This window comes from Ipomoea nil, unplaced genomic scaffold, assembly GCF_001879475.1.
Source record: "Ipomoea nil cultivar Tokyo-kokei standard unplaced genomic scaffold, Asagao_1.1 scaffold1421, whole genome shotgun sequence".
Taxonomy (NCBI): Eukaryota; Viridiplantae; Streptophyta; class Magnoliopsida; order Solanales; family Convolvulaceae; genus Ipomoea; species Ipomoea nil.
The window spans coordinates 7,336,573-7,356,547 of record NW_017617849.1 but is presented as its reverse complement, the minus strand read 5'-3'; the positions used below and the strand labels follow the sequence as shown (position 1 = coordinate 7,356,547).

At 35.4% G+C, this 19,975-nt stretch overlaps 3 protein-coding genes across 6 annotated transcripts; 1 reads left to right on the top strand and 2 right to left on the bottom strand.

The window, feature by feature from the left end:
• Window positions 1–1,224: 1,224 nt before the first annotated feature.
• On the bottom strand, window positions 1,225–7,136 carry LOC109188148 (probable polygalacturonase). The gene is made up of 5 exons (XM_019338696.1): window positions 6,255–7,136; window positions 3,696–3,816; window positions 2,926–3,174; window positions 2,217–2,370; window positions 1,225–1,914 (listed from the first exon to the last, which is right to left on the bottom strand). The coding sequence occupies exons 1-5, from the start codon at window positions 6,672–6,674 to the stop codon at window positions 1,389–1,391; spliced, it is 1,470 nt and encodes a 489-aa protein (XP_019194241.1). The 5' UTR covers window positions 6,675–7,136; the 3' UTR covers window positions 1,225–1,388.
• Window positions 4,253–17,484, bottom strand: LOC109188150 (sm-like protein LSM1B). 4 transcript variants are annotated; one of them, XM_019338699.1, is made up of 7 exons: window positions 17,082–17,480; window positions 16,872–16,940; window positions 16,586–16,701; window positions 16,445–16,507; window positions 16,225–16,306; window positions 14,308–14,317; window positions 4,253–4,263 (listed from the first exon to the last, which is right to left on the bottom strand). In XM_019338699.1, exons 1-5 carry the CDS (start codon window positions 17,182–17,184, stop codon window positions 16,229–16,231), a joined length of 429 nt encoding a protein of 142 aa, XP_019194244.1. In that variant the 5' UTR covers window positions 17,185–17,480; the 3' UTR covers window positions 4,253–4,263; window positions 14,308–14,317; window positions 16,225–16,228. The 4 variants fall into 4 exon arrangements, with proteins under 4 accessions (XP_019194244.1, XP_019194245.1, XP_019194243.1 ...); XM_019338700.1 differs by lacking the exons at window positions 4,253–4,263; window positions 14,308–14,317 and having other exon boundaries at window positions 15,978–16,306; window positions 17,133–17,480; XM_019338698.1 differs by lacking the exons at window positions 4,253–4,263; window positions 14,308–14,317 and having other exon boundaries at window positions 15,978–16,306; window positions 17,082–17,479.
• On the top strand, window positions 13,246–15,765 carry LOC109188149 (ubiquinone biosynthesis protein COQ9, mitochondrial-like). Its single transcript, XM_019338697.1, has 6 exons — window positions 13,246–13,596; window positions 14,047–14,154; window positions 14,446–14,607; window positions 14,745–14,916; window positions 15,302–15,375; window positions 15,522–15,765. The coding sequence occupies exons 1-6, from the start codon at window positions 13,273–13,275 to the stop codon at window positions 15,600–15,602; spliced, it is 921 nt and encodes a 306-aa protein (XP_019194242.1). The 5' UTR covers window positions 13,246–13,272; the 3' UTR covers window positions 15,603–15,765.
• Window positions 17,485–19,975: the final 2,491 nt, after the last annotated feature.

The following is a 19,975-nucleotide window of genomic DNA, read 5'->3' as shown; positions in this document are numbered from 1 at the left end:
GTTCTTTCTAGAGGTCTTAGATATGTCTCTCTCTGTGTGTGGATTTTTTTGTACCCTCAAAATATTTATTGTGAATCAATTGACATGCATAATCAAAATAACTCAAGTTGTCAACCAATTAACGTTTACTCTTGCTCAAGTGGTATATCAATAAATGTAATTGTGGAACTTTAATCAGTTAGTGGTGAGCGAAGACTTCTTATGCACAAAAGTGTACACAAGACAATTCAAGATAGATTAATGAGAGCCAAGATATAATATAGAGAAGCTGAAAACATAGTTTATATAAGGTAATTCTACATGTAATCTCAAATTAAACTTTCATTTGCACTCCTTATGACATGACATGCCTTGATTGCTTAATTTAGTAGGGGAATATGATGTTTATCTTTTTTTTTTTTTTTTAATTAAATTTGAACATAAATGAAGTAAAAATTAAGAGTATAGTCTTGAGACGACATCTAGTATTTTTGAGTTATATATATGTGTGCGCGCATGTAATTGACACTATTGTGAATGGATCAGTTAAAATGAATTGAAGCAAATAATATAATCCACCAAGGATGAGGTTAGCTCAAGGTAGGACCCACACGCAACTTGAGATTTGATTTTTATGCCAAAAAAAAAAAATAATAATAATAAAATAAAGCGGGACATAATAGTAATTGGGAGTCAAAGCACGTGTTGAATGCTAGAAATAAATAATTAAGGAATTGTTGTTGGCTTTCCACTATTGACCGCCTTGTACACTAATTCAAAATCTATTAATTTATTTGAAGTGGTTGGGATTAGTGGGGTGCAACAATAATTATTCAAAAAACCCAATCTCAATTACACCATTTGTCTTACCTAATTACACCCTGTCCTTAAAATTATATTTAATTATTACTATTCAATTTGATTGCACAACATGTTTCAAAACAAAATAAGGTTACATACCATCTTATAAAAATCTCTTTTTTACACATAAAGATAGCAGATATTTTTCATATTTCTTTCTTATGAACAAACAATAATAGGTGTGATTTAACCAAGAATTGTGCATGACCAAGATGTTTGAGCAAGCTATTAGATAACCCTTTCCCTAGTGACGAAGAAAACTCAGAACTTGCCGTCACTACCCGATGGTGTGTTTAAGTAAACTCAATAGCTCTCTTTTAATCTAAACTAAGAAAATCTTTAATCGGTTGAACTTTATCATCTTTGCAAATTGAAGGAGTATTATAAGTCAAGAACACTATATATATATCGTTTCATAGAATGTGTGGAAATGTTTTGAATACATTAGCTGAAATTTAGCTGTACATGGAAAGAATGAAAGCTGAGAAGTAACTTTAAAGGGAGAAAAGGTCATAAAAACAAAAAAGGCAACTGGGAAACTGAGATACTCAAAAGCTATAATCTATGTCTGATGCATTCTGGGCATCAGATTGTTTGATCAAGTGTCCTTGTTCGTCGTATAAATCGAGGTTCTCACAGGGTGCAGGGAAGACGGTACCTATAACGCGCCCTTGAACATATGCGCACTGGAATATGTGCTTCTTCTTGTACGTTATCCCCACTGACATGTCTTGGAAAGTGACATTCCACACCGGGATTTCTTCACTGCCCTGGAGACGAACAGGCACTCGTACTCCCTCCCCATGGATCGACGTGTAGCTTATGTCCTCGAGTATGGGGACAGCTTTTGGATCAAATTGGCCATCTGGGTGTTCATTGTAATCCGTCTTGATGACAATTCCAACCCGGACATCTTCAAAGGTTAGATTGCGGTATGTTACATCTCTAACGTATCCTCCTCTCCCCGGGGCTGTCTTGATGCGAACCGCACGCCTTGAGCTCCACACGTGGACGTTCTCAACAGTAATGTTTGATACTCCACCAGACATCTCACTTCCTATTGATACACCAGCGCTGTCATGTATAGTTCAGTGTAGTTAGGTTAAAATTGCAACATTTTTCCATAGGAAAAGTGGTATCCACCTATGTAATTGGCCACAAGTAGAAAGATATTGGCCCTGTTTGGTAAAATGGCTGTTAGCTGATAGTTGTTAGCTGATAGCTGCTTGTGTTAATTAAAGGGTATAAATAGTTGATAACATTAGCTGATAGTAGAAAAGTGTTTGGTAAATTAGCTGTTAGCTGATAGCTGTTTGGTATAATTTCTTTTCTCAAAAAGCTAATTGAAACAGAACAATCGGGAATGAAGCGCTCACCTGACCATGGAACGAACTACAAGGTTCCGTATGAGTATATTTTTGGAAGGCCGTCCGTATGCTATCCCATATTGGTCCCAACCGCTCTTTATTGCAATGCCATCATCACCAACACTTATGTAACAGTTTTCAATCAGCATATCTTCACATGAATCTATTTAGTTGATGACAACCGTATTAGCAGCTTATATATCGACAAAACTCCATAGAAACAAATAATTTCTAAATAGAAAAGTTTCTATAAGTTCAAATGTAAGCAGCAGAAAATCAATAATCTTGTGTTAACAAATTAACAGAGAAAGGATATAAGGTTGACAATGTCCGGTTAGACATGTCAGCTCCAAAATATATTGTTGCTTGGTTTCTTGCCCGCAAAAGGCCAAATTTCCTCGCCCCAGGGCCTTCACACCCCGGCCCAACAGGATAGTGGATTTGCTTGGTTTCTTCTTCCAACACAACCACATGATATAACTCACCCGAAAGTTAAAACTGTTAATTTAACTAGAGAAACAAGAAATAAAAATGATCTTTAGTTTTCAAAAAAAAGATGATCTTTAGGAACATGTTTGGCCTAGATTGAGCCATTGAAGCCTGGAGCGGAACTTCTTGAAAATGAGCTTTTTTTCCTGAAATACTTTGAATTCTGGAATTCATGTTTAATATTGAAATAATCATAGCTTAAAATATAGACAACAGTATAAACACTCACCAGGATCTATGCCATCAGTATTTGGAGCCTCATGAACGGGTGCTAGGATTGTCACATCTCGGACTATAACGTTCTTGCAATCATAAGGATGGAAGGTCCAAAAGGGAGAATCACGCAATGTTACGTTATAGACCAGAATATCACTAGACCACATTATCTGTACAAGCGGTCCCCTGGTGTAGTTAAGAAGCTTCTGCCGATACTTCTTCCACCATGTTTGACCCTGCCCATTTATGGTACCATTGTGACCTGTTATCACAAGAGGTGTATATGAATCAAAACAGGTCGGTGACCAGTTGCAAAGCAACAGAAATTTAACTAGCCTTTACTCTCTTGACAATCCGTCTTCTTCTACTGGAGACAGTCTATTTATGAAGCAAGCCAACAAAGCAAATATAATTTTTATTTGCCAAAAACTCTTAAAGTTTGCAGTAAGTTTGCATTTGTTTGAAGGATTATCATGAATTATCAAAGTGCGTCATTCAGGATTTCCTGGGGCGGAGGCAGCTGAGGAGAACTGCTACTCGATCAATTATCAATTATGTCTTCAAGATTAACTAACACTCATGATTAAAATAAATATTAATTTGTTAAACAACTCCAAGGAAAGTGGAAAACAAATATGAAATTCATCTCTGATCTTAAAAAATAATGAATACAAAGTGAAAATGCAAGATTAAGAATTTGGGGAATGTTACTTTGCCAGAATTATAACATGCTAGAAAGTGACTGAGAAAGTTCCACAGAAGGATTCAGTGACAAAATCTGACCTGTTATTACAACATCTTTGAGATGTTGACCATGGATTAGACTTCCATAGCGTGGTCCAGGATGCTCTCTCCCATACCCATAGGAAGGCAATGGAGGCATGAGAGGCCAGTACTTCTCATCCTGTTGAGTACAATAATAAGGATGGACTTAGTTATCAGAAAAGCTGTGACTCCAAAATGGACTGTAAATCTCTCCAGCCATTCTGATTATTGGGTAATCCTTCTCCAAAGGCCATGGGACTTGGAGATTACAATGAATGCATTATAATGACAATTAATGAAAAGAAGATACCATCTCCCCTAAACACAGCAAATAATAGTATTACAAATACCAATTCTTGGTACACTTCCGTTGTAAAATTAAATAGAAAGTTCTATTATTACTTATTTAATAGTATCGACTCCAGTTTTAGAAAGAAACATTTCTGGTCCTATTCCACTACAGAAAACAATTAACTATTCCTCCCCCCCCACCTACTCGGTTACTCCTAGAAGTTGGGATAAAGTTGAAGAGGATGGATTATATTACAATCTTAATGATAAAATAGTGAAGAGCTATTATTAATTCCTTCACTAGATGACCTTGAACCAAACAAGCAATTAATGTAAGATTGTCAAACAGAAAACTCTGATGGTTTGGCTTGTAGTCAAACAAAGGAGACCATGCACTTTAAACCCTTCAAAGACAACACTTCCTGAATTGGTTCCAATAGTATGGAGAGAGAATGGTTTGAGAAGATGAAGGTAAAAGAAGAAACAGAGGAACTTTACCTAGAAGCTTCAGAATTGTTTACCACTCAGTTTTTAATGTGAAAAGTGCAGCAGAGAGACGATGCTTTGCCGTGCTTTAAAGCACAAAGTGAAGTTGTCACCTCTGAATGAGAAGTGATGCAAACATCAAATTTTATGATTCAATATAACATGTAACTGGTTTGTACGGCAATTTCTAAGACAAATAGTACAAGTAATATCATCATTTTATAGTAATATAAAGTATAAACATATTACCTTTTCAATCATTAATATTATTGGAAAATTTCTTAAAATAAATTTCATCATCTTCATCATCTTTCTCTTCATTCTTATTAATACGTTTATATGCTCCAACTATTCCTTTCCCTTTTGAACACATTATCTAAACACAAATTAAAAATATAGAGTATTTATTAATTAAGATTTACTTTTAGGAAAAAAAGGATTAGAAGGTCTCTGATTAGTGCCCAGAGAGAGAGAGAGAGGAGTATATGAGAGAAAGCATGCTTAAAGAGGAAGAGTTGAGATGGCATTATTATCATCTTCTTCTTCCCCCACTGGCATTGGCTTCTTCTTCCCCCGCCCACCAAAAAAGGGGAGTAATAAGTGATTCAGGAAAAGAAGAAGAAAAGCATAATTGAGAGATCAGTGAAGGATGAGGCGGTTCAGCCAAACTGTGAACATGTTTAGCAGCCAAAAAGTTTAATTGGAGGTCATTCCTGAGCTTTACTGTGTCATTGCAGCTAAGGTGTTTTAACCCTCAATTTCATCTGTTGACTGTGTTGTTCTCACCTAATATTCAAAACCGTGGTTAGGGTTGCGCTTTTCATGTTGCTCGCTTCGGTCCACTTTAGTACATTTCAGCACTTTGCTGAAGTGGAGCACAATCGGTTGCTTTTGACAAGTGAGTTACCACTAGCATTCAATCAAGCTCTCTTCTTACTCGTGAGACAAGTCCAACAAACTATAACTAATTTCCAAATTCCCAAAGTCCCAGCACAAGTTAGAGGGCCTCTAACTTGACAGAAATTATAGTATTGATCCATGATAGGTCGTTCAGACTTCAGAGATCTTAAATTAAGTATCCCCAAAATGGATAACAAATTGGCTACTGAAGTTGTAAACTTGAGCCATTATCTGCATGTTTACAAGTGTCTAAGCATCCCCCTAATTGAATTTCAAAAGAAGACTTCATAAATTACTCTTAAATCCTTCCCCCATATAGCACATATCTTTGTTAAATCATCCAGCGTTGTGCTTCTACACTCTTAACGTTTTACTAGATCTAGATCTTGCAAATATCAATACCACCTAGTTGGGAAGAACAATTGTATCAAGTTATAGAATTTGGTCACTAAAACATAGTCTGGTAGTCCGATGTGGGATTCAGTAAAAACATGAAAAGAAAAAGAAAATAATGCACCAATATCCACATAAACAACTAGAAATGGAAATCCAGTAGCTTCCTCATTTAACTTCACAAATCAAAGTCCCAAGAGTCAAGACAACAATCCACTTACCTTATCAAAACAGATCAAATAGTGTTTAAGTCTATAAACAGGTTTTAGGCCAACACAGCCTTCATCCATCCATAACACATCCAAGGAAATGCTAAAAGTCCACATACAATGAGCAATAAATTTCAAATTTTAGCTGATAAATGACTCATACTGCTCATTGGGGACTTGAAATACACTAATGCAGTCCATCATTCTCAAATCAAGGGAATAAATATAAATCTTTATGTTGGAATCTATCTATAATAAGTAAAATGAGCATAAATCTCTAAGAAAAATGGATACTCACATCAATGCCAAGTATAACAGCACCCTCGGCCAGGAAGAGAGTCATATGGCTGGTGAGATTAAACGGAGCGGTAAGCCAAAACCCAGGAGGCACATTAAGCTGTCCACCACCCTTCTTATCGAGCTTGGAGATAGCGAGAATAGCCCTATTAAACGCCGCCGTATTGAGCGTAACCCCATCCCCGATCCCCCCAAAGTCCGTCAAGTTAAACGCCACAGGCCGGAGCCTGGGCAGCTGCCTCACGGGGAAGGCCCGCGTGAAAAGCAAGATTCTATCAGCACTATCCCACTGCCAGAAAAACACAGTGAAGCAGAAGGCGATCCAGAGAAGAGCGAGAAGGGTTTTGTGGGCGGAGAAGAACGTAGGGATCCCGCGGCGCCACCGCCCCGGAAACGACGTCGTCGCCAGCGTCTCCACCATCTCTCCGCGACGCGATTCAGCGATGCCGTCAGCTGGGTGCTGCCGAGAACAAAGCGCTTATCTCCGAGCACATGGATTAATCTATAGTGAGGGCAACGATGAGCTTAAAGATGAGTGTGGGGAAATGGAAGGTCAAGTGTAGAGGTCAGAAGCAGTAAGTTGGTGAGGAAAACGGCGATGGGGTAACAGAGAAGACGAGGAAGAGTAGGTTCAAAGGAATGAAGGAGATGCAGAAGATTAGAGGCAGTACAAAACCGAAAATGGATTTTGATTTGATGGCTCCAGATCCATAACCATAAGTCCATAAATCATAATCAAATTCTTGGTTCTTTCTATTTTTGGTCTAATCAAATCAAACCCAGCAACAAGCTACAAGCCAATAGCTTGGGCTTTACGGTGATTTGGATTTGGTGAGCAGTTAATCCCTTTACGAACTGCTAACTTCATAGCAATATTCGTAAGAGTAATTCGAATTCGATTCTAATTGAATTTGTATAATTTGATTTTTGCTTCAAAAACAAAAATAGTCTATAATTAATTTATAGAATTAATTCCAGTAATGGTCCTTCGACTATGTTGATTTTCCACAATTGGTCCCCGATTTTTAATTTAGACGATTTAGACACTTGACTTTCGAAATCTTTCCAATGTTGGTCCTTCCGTCGGTTGAAGGTTAAGTGGATGTTAGTTTGAGGGGTAAAGTAGTCATTCCACAATTATTATTATTTTTAAAGTAATTTTATTCTTTGCTTTTTCTTCTTCTTCTTCTTCTTCTTCGGCATCATCATTACCGGAATCAGAAGTCCTTGAGAAGTTTGCGGACTTGTTCCAATGTCACAAAGAGCACCACAGTGAAGGGTCCCTGGCTTGAAATGGTGGGGATGAAGAGCCCTTGTAAAGAGCCATGGGGCCCTTTGCTTTGATCGTCTTCAAGGCACAGTCAAGGGTGACGGTGTACGGCGACGCCATCCCCGGCTCCACCTTCATGTTCATCATCCTCGTTTTCAGCACGTCCATTTGATTCGATGCCACCGGCACGTCTGCGGGGTTCCCCACGGCAGCTCCGATCCCACCGGTGATAAGCCCAACCCCAATTTTCTTAGACATTGCCATGTAACCCATGTTATTCGTTTTCGGGTCACTCCACTTCTGCTTCATCATGTCGTACAGCTCGGTCGAATAGAGCGTCTGGTGGAGGACGGTTGTAGACACGCCGGAAAACAGCCATCACATCCAGGTTGCTATTTCTTGAAGAAATCTGCAAATCTGGTTCGAAATGCAGGCTTATCTCGACGCCATCCCCGCTCCACCTTCATGTAAGACTGTAAGAGTGTATGTTTCTATTAACTGTTCCAATCTGTGTTATTGACATCATAACAACAAAAATGTGTAAGGAATATGCAAGTTTCAGTTCATAGGTAAAACATAAACTCACAGAAAACATCACATGAAGCCTGTAAACAAAGAAAGATTTCAAGAGATAAACGAACATGAGATTGTGATCATGTAAAAATTGTATCTTTAAGCGAGATTGCTCTTACTCATTACATAATAATGCATAAAAAAATATTTATAATTAAATGAGGGAAAATAATATATATATGAAAATGTAAAGTATGTTACTTCTCAATGGCTTCTTTGAGTTCAGAAGTGGCCTCTTTAGCTTCCTGGAGAGTAGGCGCACTGCCGAAGTGGCCTCTTTAGCTTCTTGAAAATCGATCACCGGTCGAATGATCCTCACACCCACCGCAATGGGTCCCAAGCACGGCGACAGAGGAATAGGAATATGACCAGAATGGGTAGCAGTGGTGTGAAAATCACGGGTCTGAACCATCGTCGCAGATTCGCCCTGGAGCTGCATTTTCACCCGGCAATAATGGAAGCAATCCCTCCCTCAACAAATCCCTTCAAACCCATATTGAACAACCAGAACAAGATTCAAGAACTGAAGAAAAAAAATGGTAGGGAAAGAATGACAGCGAACTCATCAACATCCGCAAAATGGCAGGGAAAGAATCTCAAGGACTTGGTGATGATGATGCCAAAGAAGAAGAAGAAAAAGCAAAGAATAAAATTACTTTAAAAATAAAAATTAATTGTAAAAATAAAAATTAATTGTGAAATGAATACTTTACCCCTCAAACTAACGTCCAGTTAACCTTCAACTGACGGAAGGACCAACATTGGAAATATTTCGAAAGTCAAGTGTCTAAATTGTCCAAATTAAAAGTCGAGTACTAATTATGAAAAATCAACATAATCGGAGGACGATTGCTGAAATTAACTCTTAATTTATATGAATTACTCCAATAATATTTATCAAATTGAGGTCTCATATTCTGGATAGTCATTCAAGAGCCATCTCTATAAAATAAATTTGGAGTTTTTTCATTTTTAATCTCACGATTATGAGACAATTTTCATATTTGATATTTGATTATTTTTTTTATATTTAATTTCATTTCATAATTTTAAATACTTATCATATTTGGTCATTCTCGACCTAATTTTTAGTTACTAATGACTAAAATTCAAACAAATGACTTATTTTGAAGAGTAAATTTGTCGTTTTTAGTCACCCTCCTCAAAAAGTTTAAGAAACAAAAAAAAAAGTAATGAAAAATAACAATTTTACTATTTAAGATAAGTCATTTGAAATTTGATCACATGTGGTTGAAAATTAAGTTAATCTGTTTGGAAATCCCGAAAATGATTTCTGAAAATTATTTTCTGGATTTTTTTATGTTTGGCTAGGCAGAAAATTGAGTGGTCAAAGGAAAATGGGGCAAAGTTTTCAGAAAATGACTTCCCTTTTTTTTGGGAAGTCATTATCCATCTTCTAATTTCACGCTGCTTACTGCTTCAACTTCCTCCGCCTCCTCCCAACATTCAGAAGAGAAAAGTCCACCAACACCTCCTCCTCCAAAAATTCTACAACCACAAAAGCTTCATCAACCAGTTGTGATATTCTTCACTGGTTTTCTCAGCCGGAAACCAATTATGGTTTCCGCATCGGGAACCAGTTCTGGTTTCGGCATCTGAAACCAGTTATGGTTTCCGCATCGAAAACCAGTTCTGGTTTCGGCATCTGAAACCAGTTCTGGTTTCGGCATCTGAAACCAGTTTTTCACTGGTTTTCGTAAACCAGTACTGGTTTCCAATGTTTTTTTTTTTTTTTTTTTTTTTTTTTGGGATTTTCAATGCTAAATTGTTTATTTCTTGAGGAGGATATGGATTGAGAATAGTTTGAGTACTAGAAAGATAGATTGAGAGCAAAGACATTGTGATTAAATACAATCAAAATTTATGTTGCATGAAATTTGAAATAAAAATTGTTATATTCTACATTTTTTGGAAAATGAGCCAAACACAAAAAGATAGTTTTCCATTGTGCAGCCAAACACAGGAAAGGAAAATGTTTTCCAGAAAATGACTCATTTTTCAGAAGTCATTTTCCTGCTTTCCAAACGGACCCTAATTGAAAAATAAGCTTGAAAAGTACAAGGTTATTTATTGGTCTTACTGGTTTGACCCGATCAGTTATGACACATATAAAATGGGTTATATCATTGCGATTCCTAACCCGTGATGGCCACAAAGCGGTTTCAACTAGAGCACACATTCAAGATCATTTTAGTGTAATTTAATTTTCGATAATCTGGTGTGAACTGATTTATAAACTATTACACAAAAAAATATGGTTGAAAAAATCGCTAAGCACTATTCGGTCGTCTGTGTATTTTTTATTTTTAAAGATATGTTTACTTTTTTTTTTTTAATTCTTTTAAGACGTTCTAATAATTATAAACTGTTTAATACTTTAATAATTAATATTAAAATATTAAATATTAACCTAAAAATACATAAAGTTTGAAAATTTATGATTATTTCGTTCAAAACGATGTCGTTTTGAGTGATACATTTAAAAAAATAATAATAATAGTTAATCGGCCGACTAGGCAGTCAACACTTAAGCTTGTGTATATTGGAGCTGCCTGCACAGAGAATGATCTGATTAACCGTATTGGCATGAAGGAAGCCATCAAGAGAATAGAAGAAGTCCAATAGTAGAGAGACTCAGACTCGATGGTTATATGTAAATTATGTTAGATCAGCAGGTTTAGTATGATACACAAACATAAGAAGTTGTCAACTCTCAGCCATCATTCATCATTCATAGGTATAATGACCAATGCCATAATTATTTTTTTCTTTTTTTTTTTCTTTGTTTTCCTCTACAGTGTATTGAATCCAGTCTTCCAAACTGACACTTACATATACAGTTTCTGTTGTATATGATGAATTTTAACAAATCTGTAACACTTAAACCTAATTCCTTTATATGTCAATTTGACTGTGTGAAGTGTTTAGCCTTCATGAACATAACCTCAAAAAACTTCAATTTTGATGCATTTATTTGTTGGAAAAGACATAAGTTCTGTTTGGTAAATAACTGTTAGCTGTTAGCTGATTGGGTTAATTAGGGAGTATAACTAGTTGATAACATTAGCTGATGTGAAAAAGTGTTTGGTAATTAACTGTTAGTTGATGGTTGTTTGGTATAATTTATTTTCTCAGAAAGCTAATTGAAAAAAATAACTTTAAGTAGTTTTTTGAATTTTAACATTTTGGAGTAAAAAAACTAATTAACCAAACAGTAATATTGATTTTTAAACAACTAATAATGGTCAAATAAATCAAAATTGACCTATATGCTAACTATTCTAAAATCAGTTACAAAAAGAACATCAAATATGTAATGACATATCATGAAAATGACTAATCAAGTAACACCACATTAAGATGTAAATATTATAAATTAAAGGGAAAATGGCACTTTTTCCCCCCTGAATTATATGGTTATAGCACATTTCTCTCCTGAGTTGTTCATGTAAGCACATTAGCCCCCTCAATTATTTTAAAAGTGGCAGTTTCTCCCCCCTGATATATAAAATTGACATTTCTACCCTTAAAGAAAACATTTTATTTATTTTTCTTCTCCAACAAATTATTGCTTATACGTAGGGATGATCACAGTTCGATTTGAACTGAACCGGACACTATAGAAATCGAATTGAAAATTTCCGGTTATGACTCAGATCCAGAACCCAATATTTGGATTTCAATTTATTAAAATTATGAATCGAAAAAATTGGATCCTGAACCGTGAACCGACAGTTCCAGGTCCGGTTCGCGATTTTGAACCGTCTTTATTTTAAAATTTTTATTTATTTTTTTATTTTTTAAATAGTCTAAAATCAACAATAAATGTATTTTTTTTTAGTTCGGAACATGAACCGGCCGTTCCGGTTCGTGATTTTAATAAACTCTAAATATAAGGTTTCGATTCTAAATTGTAATTGGAATATTTCAATTTAGTTGCTATAGTGTCTGTTCGGTTTGAACCGAATTGTGGTCATAATTTGTAGGAGAAGAAAAATAAATAAAATATTTTAAGGGTAAAAATGTTCATTTAACATTTCAGTGGGAAAAATAGCCACTTAAATAATTCAAGAAAAAAAAGTGCTATAAGTATATAACATAGGGAGAAAAAATGCTATTTTCCCTAAATTAAATTTAAAAGGGGAGAATAACTAACTAGCGAGACTGATTATTGCGCAGATTTGATGGCAAAGTTTCACGAACTAATATGGTTTTCAAGTTCTTGACGCTCTTCCTTAAGGAATCAAGATATTTCTTATAATTTATTTGAATGACGAGGAAAATTCGCAACCATTAATTAATTATTAGATGATATGCACATGTAAAATCTATTAATACACGATATTTTGTATATCTTAATATGAAAATCCTGTGTGACAGGCTCAACCAATAAGATATTGATAAGAATAAAATCCATAATTATGTTCTACCTTTTTTTAAAGGGAAAATGGTCAAATAGGCCCTCAAACTTTAGCTTAAAAGTCAATTAGGCCCCTAAATTTTTTAAAGGTGCAATTACACCCATCAACAATTCATTTAAGTGCAATGAAGTCCAAAAACAAATTAATGACCTGCTATCACAGGTCATTAGGGTTCAGGCCACCTTCCGACGAATTTTCCGGCAAAAAAAAAAAAAAAAAGTGACCGGTGAAATTTTCGACAAAAGAAGTGACCGGCGAAATTTTCGACAAATCTGGGTCAGTTGCTGGTCACATTTTTTTTGTTGAAAAATTCGCCGGAAGGTGGCCTGAACCCTAATGACCTGTTATAGCAGGTCATTAACTTGTTTTTGGATTTCATTGCACCTAAATGAATTGTTGATGGGTGTAATTGCACCTTTAAAAAGTTTAGGGGCCTAATTGACTTTTAAGCTAAAGTTCGAAGGCCTATTTGACCCTTTTCCCTTTTTAATGTAATAGTTCAAAATTGTTTAGGGACTTTTTTGAATGGTTAAAAATCTGAGGGAGGTGAATGTAATTATTATTGTAGTTATCTCTAATATTTCGAGCCCAAATTTTAGAATATTCCCCATAATGCCCTGAACAATGCTACTCCATATAATACTTAGGTAAACCCAGATATTTATAGAAATTAAAATTGATACCCACAAGTATAATAACTGACTTACCTGCGTCACTAGATACGATCGCCGAAAATGTACCGAACGGCGGCGAAGCGGTTGTTTCCGGCGTTGCGCCGATGCAACGATCAGCTGAAAATCTCTCCCGTTCCAGTTCTCGTAGAGCCCCAACCGCCGCGGTTTTTCAACTCTGCTGCATCTGAGACCATTTCGAATCAAAAGCCTACACTCTCGGGCTCCGCACCGCCGTCTTCGGCGTCATCATCGAGGAGCCAGGAAGAGAGGGATCGCCGCCGCGAAAAGGAGGAGAAGCCGGATTCCGGAACGACTAAAACCAGGCATAGAGCTCACTACCAGGACGAGCAGGCCCGTGTTCTGAGCGCCTCTCTCCCCCATGTGGTACGCATATATCTGCGCGTCTATGTGCTTTTCAATATTACATCGTGTGTTATATGGATGTATGTACGTGCTGGAATGTTGTGCTGTAGCTAAGTATCAATAAGTATGGGGGTTTATATGCTTCGATAAGGACAAATAGTAGCACCGTGCAATTAATCTCTTGCTTCTTTGAATAACTATGGAGTTTGGTGATCATATTCATGATATTATCAAGTGCTCTGGAAAATTTTATGTAAAAATTGAAAATTAAAAATATGACTGCAGAGTATAGGTTTCTAACCAGACTAATAGTGGAAATGCAGAATTGCAGAATTGCAGATAGCCTGCTAAGGCTTGTAGTCCTTGAAAATCCAGCACACTGGATAAGCTTATGAAGTTAATCATGTTTGTTTAATTCAAAACTGTTACATTTTCACTTGATAGTGGGTTGATTTGATTTTACAAATGCAGATAAAATTGGGATGGACTGAAGCAGCCATGATTGCAGGTGCAAGGGAGGTTGGGCTGTCTCCTTCAATTGTTGGATCTTTTCCTAGGAAAGAAGCTGCTCTGGTGGAGGTTATTCACTCTCTTTATGAACTTTTGCATAATAAGATGGGGCCATTGGAGGCACCAAAGAAACAAACAAAGTGCAAAGCATATACAAGGGAGATTAGCATAAACTCCCGCTGTCCACTTTGTGTTTCTAGTGCTTCCCTATGCATGCATGACCTCATTACCACTTGCAAGAATTGCAATTTATTCTTCTGGTTTTCCTGATAACTGAGCTCTAATATTTTTATTACTTGTTGAATTGAGTTATTTAAGCCTTTCTTAACTTTTAACCCATTAATTCTTTTTCCTCTTCAGTTTTTTATGGATGAGTGTTTGGAAAGACTAATTGATATTATTGAATCAAGACTGGATTTAAAAACCATGATACCAAGTGAGCGTGTTGCAGCACTTGTCAGAATTCGCTTAGAATTGCAAGCTCCTTATATCTCAATATGGGCTCAGGCACTGAGTGTACAGGTGCAATTTTATTTACTCTATTGTAGTGTACTGGTGCTATGTACAAAAGTTGATTCTTTTTTATTTGTTTGTATTCTTTTACACACATCTCGCGAAATACCTGTTAAAGATCTTAATAATCGCCGCTTATTTTATAGGCACAACCAGCAAACATTCCAACAAGCTTCAAACAGAGAGCAATGTTGGTTGATGAGATTTGGCATGCAGCTGGTGATGATGCAAGCAATATTGATTGGTATGTGAAGCGCACAGTGCTTGGCGGAATATACTCTACTACTGAGCTTTACATGCTGACTGATCACTCTCCAGGTTTGTTGATATTGCCTCTTATGTTTGTTGATAATCTATTCTTTGTATTCCAGCTTGCCATAAGATCAGTAAAACTTTAGGTACAGTGGCCCCAAAAATGCCCATTATGTCATAGAAAACCTTAAAAAGTGTTCTTCCTACTGTTTTTAGCAACAAGTTGAAGACAATTTCCAATAATTCTGCAGACATGTTTCTGAGACATCTAGGTCACCTGTAACATCGGATGTTCTTTCCTTTATTGCTTCCTTGTTTAGTATTATGGAAATAAACATTTTGCCAATGATACACATGAATGCAGCCTTGTTTTAGTTGATGCCGCTGGTGTGACCTTGTATTAAATTGGCTTTAAAATTTTACCCTTTTATTCTCATTCTTCTTATTACAGATTTTCATGATACATGGGCATTCTTGAATGATCGAATAAAGGATGCTTTTGACCTGAGGAAGACTGCACAGGAGGTAATATAGTGGTATTTTATTTTTTGATCAATTTTGGTTTTTCATTTCCTTTTCTTTGAATCCTTCTGCATGTGCTCCTAGAGCTCTTTTGACAAGATCCCCCATTCTGAAAGTTTGATTTAAGAAAGATTTTTCAACTACTGCAGGCAAAATATTTGGCAGAAGCAGTTGGTGCAGGAATGGGTGGGTCATTACAAGGACTTATTAAGAGTGTTTTCCGAGGTTGAATAGCTTTTGCAATTCAACTTAAAAACGATTTTGCAGTCAATAAAATGTAGGGAGGATCAAAATAGATGTTGTATCTCTGTACTAGGCAGAAATTCATTTGTTACCCAGATTGCTGGTTAATAATCAAGTTCCTGATGGGTTTAGTGCCCAGAAAATTTTGCTTCTTGAAAGTGTTGCAGTCTTGTCAATTTGGATTACCTTCTCAAGCTCAGAAACCAACCTCTGCTTAGTGTTATGACATCCTGACTACTATTTCAAATGAGTGGTCATAGGTTCGAATTCCGGTGGTGGGGTTTTAGATTTTTTAGACTGAAAATATTTAGGAAAGTATAGAACAGATACTACCAGAAAACAAGGTTCCAACCACTTTAAAGTGATGAGAAATTGTGAGACTTCCAGAGGGTCAAACAATTCTATGCAACATCAAGGTAGGAATCTTATTACACTCACTAAACATTATTAATCACAAGTTAGGAGTTTGAACAATAGAGCAATCATCATACTTCCATGATTGGTTGGCAGCAAAAAATACATGGACTTCATTGAAGGTGAGGTTAGACATCATATCCCTGCTCCTGTACAACTAATATGCTCAATCCTTAGAGCCACAGACACTATTACTTCATCAATCAAAATCAAGAAACTCCATTCTCCTTCTCATGCTTCCCTTCAAATCTGCAGCTTCCTTTTCTGCTCTCTGTGCCTGCAGGAGATGACAAATTACTAGCTAGAGTTAAAACGAAAACTCGAAGCAATTATTGATCAGTGAAACCAAAAGATCGAGCAGTGCTACACATCCCTCAAACGCGTATCGCGTTGTGCATGCATGCACAAGCCTTACCCTCCTGATTTCCGTCGCTGAGACGTGAATCATATGCTGTGGAAGCTCCTCCTCTGATGATCCCTACAAATATAGAATTTTATGTCACCTAATATATATATCTCGGTTTATTCTAAACTAACAACTAGATAGTTAAATTACCAGTTCTCCAATCAAGACAACATTTTCTCCACGAACTATGTACAGTCCCAAGGGAATGTCACTGTACAGATTCCCAACAATCACCCTCTCACAAACACCTTCTAACACAACATTTGCTGCATCAATATCATGAAAAAGAAAAACACATCAAAACCTTAATGGGTCACTAAGTCAACATGATTTACTATCACCACAAATCTTGTCGGGCAAGGGGTATGAGAGCACTGGGGCGAGGGATTTCGCCTTTGTGGGCAAGAAAACGAATTTCATAGTTGAATTCAAATACCATATTGATCAAACGACCGGAATGTCCCAAACAGCTTCCTGCCATCTCTCAACAGCACAAGAATTTTTCCTTAAAAATCCCAAGAATAAAGAAACAACTCAATAGTCAGTCAATACACTGCACAGCTAAACAAGAAGCTAAGGATTGAATCAAGAAAGAAATGGAATAATCAAATTAAAGAAAAGAAAGAAGCTAGTATAGAAACCATACTATCAAGATAGCTAGCAATGGAAGAAGAAAGAAATGTGGTGTGATCTGAACCTGACCAAGACATGGAACCATTCCAACTTGTATGGCCAGCTATGCCATCCATTTATATATACCCAACTCCTCAAGAATATTGATAACAATAATTAAATATCAAGAATAGTAATTAATTACTTTTAATTTAGAAAAATAAAATATAAAAAAGTGAGAAAAGACACCTAATAATTTGATTTGCAGTATATACACATAAACAAATCAATAATCAATGCTGGGAAGGTTTGGTTTGGGTGAATAAAACTTAAAATGAAAGTAAGATAAGCAGATGGGTGTGGGTTTCAATTCAAAGGAGAAAAAGAGTTTAACTTTTTATGATGGAAGATAAGAGATGATGGGGTTGAAGATGAAGCTTTTTTTTGGTCGGTGGGTTGGCTGAAAGTTGCGTCTTTTATCACCTAATAAGTCCCATAATTCTCTGCGTCACTGTTGAAATTATAATCATTTATATAATAATAATAATAATAATAATAATAATAATAATATATTGCTTAGCTTCTCAATCATCATATCTATCTTGACATGCATGCTGTCTACTCTAATTTTACACAATTTTATATACTTTAATACCATACAAATATAAAATATATTCCACGGTTACTACTTCATTGAGTCAATTAATTATGATCAATTTAAATTGATTTATTTCTTTGCCTTTTTTATAAACTTGAGTAGACTTTATCCAAAACACACACCTTCATTTAGTTACTATGGACTGTTTTGTAAATTAATTTTTTGACAAATTAATGTATTAAAAGTCAATTGTTGGTGGCTTGATGTTCCCAAATCACAATTAATCTCTGATTTGGGTTGCCTTCTCATCTCTTTCAATGATATTGGTCCTCCACATGAATAGACACATCATTCTTGATAATATATAAAATAATTTATAGCAAAATTTTTGTAATATAATATACACTTTTGAAAATTATATATTGAGGTTTAGTATACGTTACAAAAGTCCAGTTGGTAAAATTATGAGAGGGTTCTGCGGAAATTATGGAGAATTGGGTCACCGATCTTGGACTAATACGTCTTCAAACTTTAAGTTTCAAAATGCATTAAAGTAGGTTAGGAATTCGTTACAAAAGTGACACAACTTATTTAATTTTCAAAATTATTATTAGATACAGGCCGGTATTAAATTATCTGTATCAATATGAATAATTTGTTGAGAGACACGTGTTAATATGAGTAATTTGTTGAGAAGATTATAACTTTATTGTACACCATTTGTTATTTGAGTGATATGAAGAAAACCGATAATTGATGATAAAAGTAGGTATGGTAAAAATCATTCACACATGCTCCATTTTGCATAAGCCTAAAACCGACCAAGATATTATTAAGATTTTGTAGGAACTAAGCTAAGGTTACTAGGTTCCATGAGCTACTAAGAAATTAAAGCAGAAAGAGATGAAGCACAAGTCAATATCTACCATTATGCATGGAGGAAATATAAGTGCCCATTTTTTGGAGTTTATCTCCAATTATTAGAGTGGGTTTCAAATTCCTAAGAATCTAAGATCTTTTCTTTCATTTATTTATTTATTTATTACACTGCTCCTATACTTATTTAGGTGGGCCCCAACCCCAACTTTCAACAAATATATTATCTCAATTAAGAAAAGTCTGTAGTGATGATCTATATGAGTATTGTTCATTTGTTTGTAATAAATATAAGTTAGAAAGCTTTAAAAAAAATACTTTAATTTATATTCACTTTGGAGTTAACCAAAGGGTAAGAGACACTAGTGTTGAGAATTTACCTAAAAATAACATTCTCTTACAATGTTAAATGTGAGAGTTCTTATAAGTAATGACAATATCAAAACGGTCTAAATTTATCAAATTTTAAGTTTTAAATACAGATTTTTAGCCCATTACAACAAACTCGCGGGCTTGGTAGGCCGATGGGAGCCTGCTAAAGTACAATCATTATGCTGTGCATCTGTATGCACCATGCATGGTGCATACGGATGTCAAAACGACGTCGTTTTATTAAAAAATGCGCGTCTCCCCTTTAAAAAAAATTCATGATCGATTCCCAGCAACAACATTATATTGTTCATTCATTCTGGAATTTTAGTTCATAGATTATGAAATTATAGTTCATTGATTATGGAATTATAGTTCATTGATTATGGAATTATAGTTCATCGATTATGGAATTGTAGTTCATTGATTCTGAAATTTTAGTTTATAGATTATGGAATTTTAGTTCATTCATTCTGGAATTTTTAGTTCATAGATTAGATTATGGAATTATAGTTCATCGATTATGGAATTTTAGTTCATATGTTGTTGCTGGGAATCGAACCTGATTTTTTTTTTTTAAGGAGAGACGCGCCTTTTATTAAAACGACGTCGTTTTTGCATCTGTATGCACAACATAATTTGCCGCTAAAGTACTAAATTAAAAAAAATAATATTAAAATAAATAAATGTTACAGTTTTATAAAACAAAATTCTTAAGATAATCTTCCAATTTTCTTATCTTTAGAGTATCTTTATTTAAATTTTATAGTTTAGATTATCTAAAATGATTTTAGCATTTGCATATTTTTTTTTCACAAATTATAAATTTACAAAAATTACAAAGTTATGATTTTGGTGGGCCCCGTCTAACCCGGCAAGCTGGCCTCCCATTACGGTCGTGTTATGGACAGACTTTTTAGATCACTTTGACAGCTCTACTTATAGGATATTTTTTAAATAGATATCTTGAATTTGAACTTTGAGAAGGTGTTACTTTAAACCCCATGAGGGAATGTGTTGTCCTCATTTGCGAAATGAGGTGAAATGAAGCGAAAAGGGCTCTCATTTCAATGAAAATGTCAATG

Excerpts from the sequence above, each read along its gene's own strand:
- LOC109188149 (XM_019338697.1), top strand. The coding sequence starts at position 13,273 with ATGTACCGAACGGCGGCGAAGCGGTTGTTTCCGGCGTTGCGCCGATGC. Across the intron at positions 14,917-15,301 it reads GCTGACTGATCACTCTCCAG|ATTTTCATGATACATGGGCA; the intron begins GTTTGTTGATAT and ends TTCTTATTACAG. Across the intron at positions 15,376-15,521 it reads TGAGGAAGACTGCACAGGAG|GCAAAATATTTGGCAGAAGC; the intron begins GTAATATAGTGG and ends CAACTACTGCAG.
- LOC109188148 (XM_019338696.1), bottom strand. The coding sequence starts at position 6,674 with ATGGTGGAGACGCTGGCGACGACGTCGTTTCCGGGGCGGTGGCGCCGC. Across the intron at positions 3,817-6,254 it reads CTGTTATACTTGGCATTGAT|GATGAGAAGTACTGGCCTCT; the intron begins GTGAGTATCCAT and ends TGTACTCAACAG. Across the intron at positions 1,915-2,216 it reads GTAGTTCGTTCCATGGTCAG|CGCTGGTGTATCAATAGGAA; the intron begins GTGAGCGCTTCA and ends TATACATGACAG.
- LOC109188150 (XM_019338699.1), bottom strand. The coding sequence starts at position 17,184 with ATGGATGGCATAGCTGGCCATACAAGTTGGAATGGTTCCATGTCTTGG. Across the intron at positions 16,941-17,081 it reads CATTGCTAGCTATCTTGATA|GAAAAATTCTTGTGCTGTTG; the intron begins GTATGGTTTCTA and ends GGGATTTTTAAG. Across the intron at positions 16,702-16,871 it reads CCGGTCGTTTGATCAATATG|CAAATGTTGTGTTAGAAGGT; the intron begins GTATTTGAATTC and ends ATATTGATGCAG.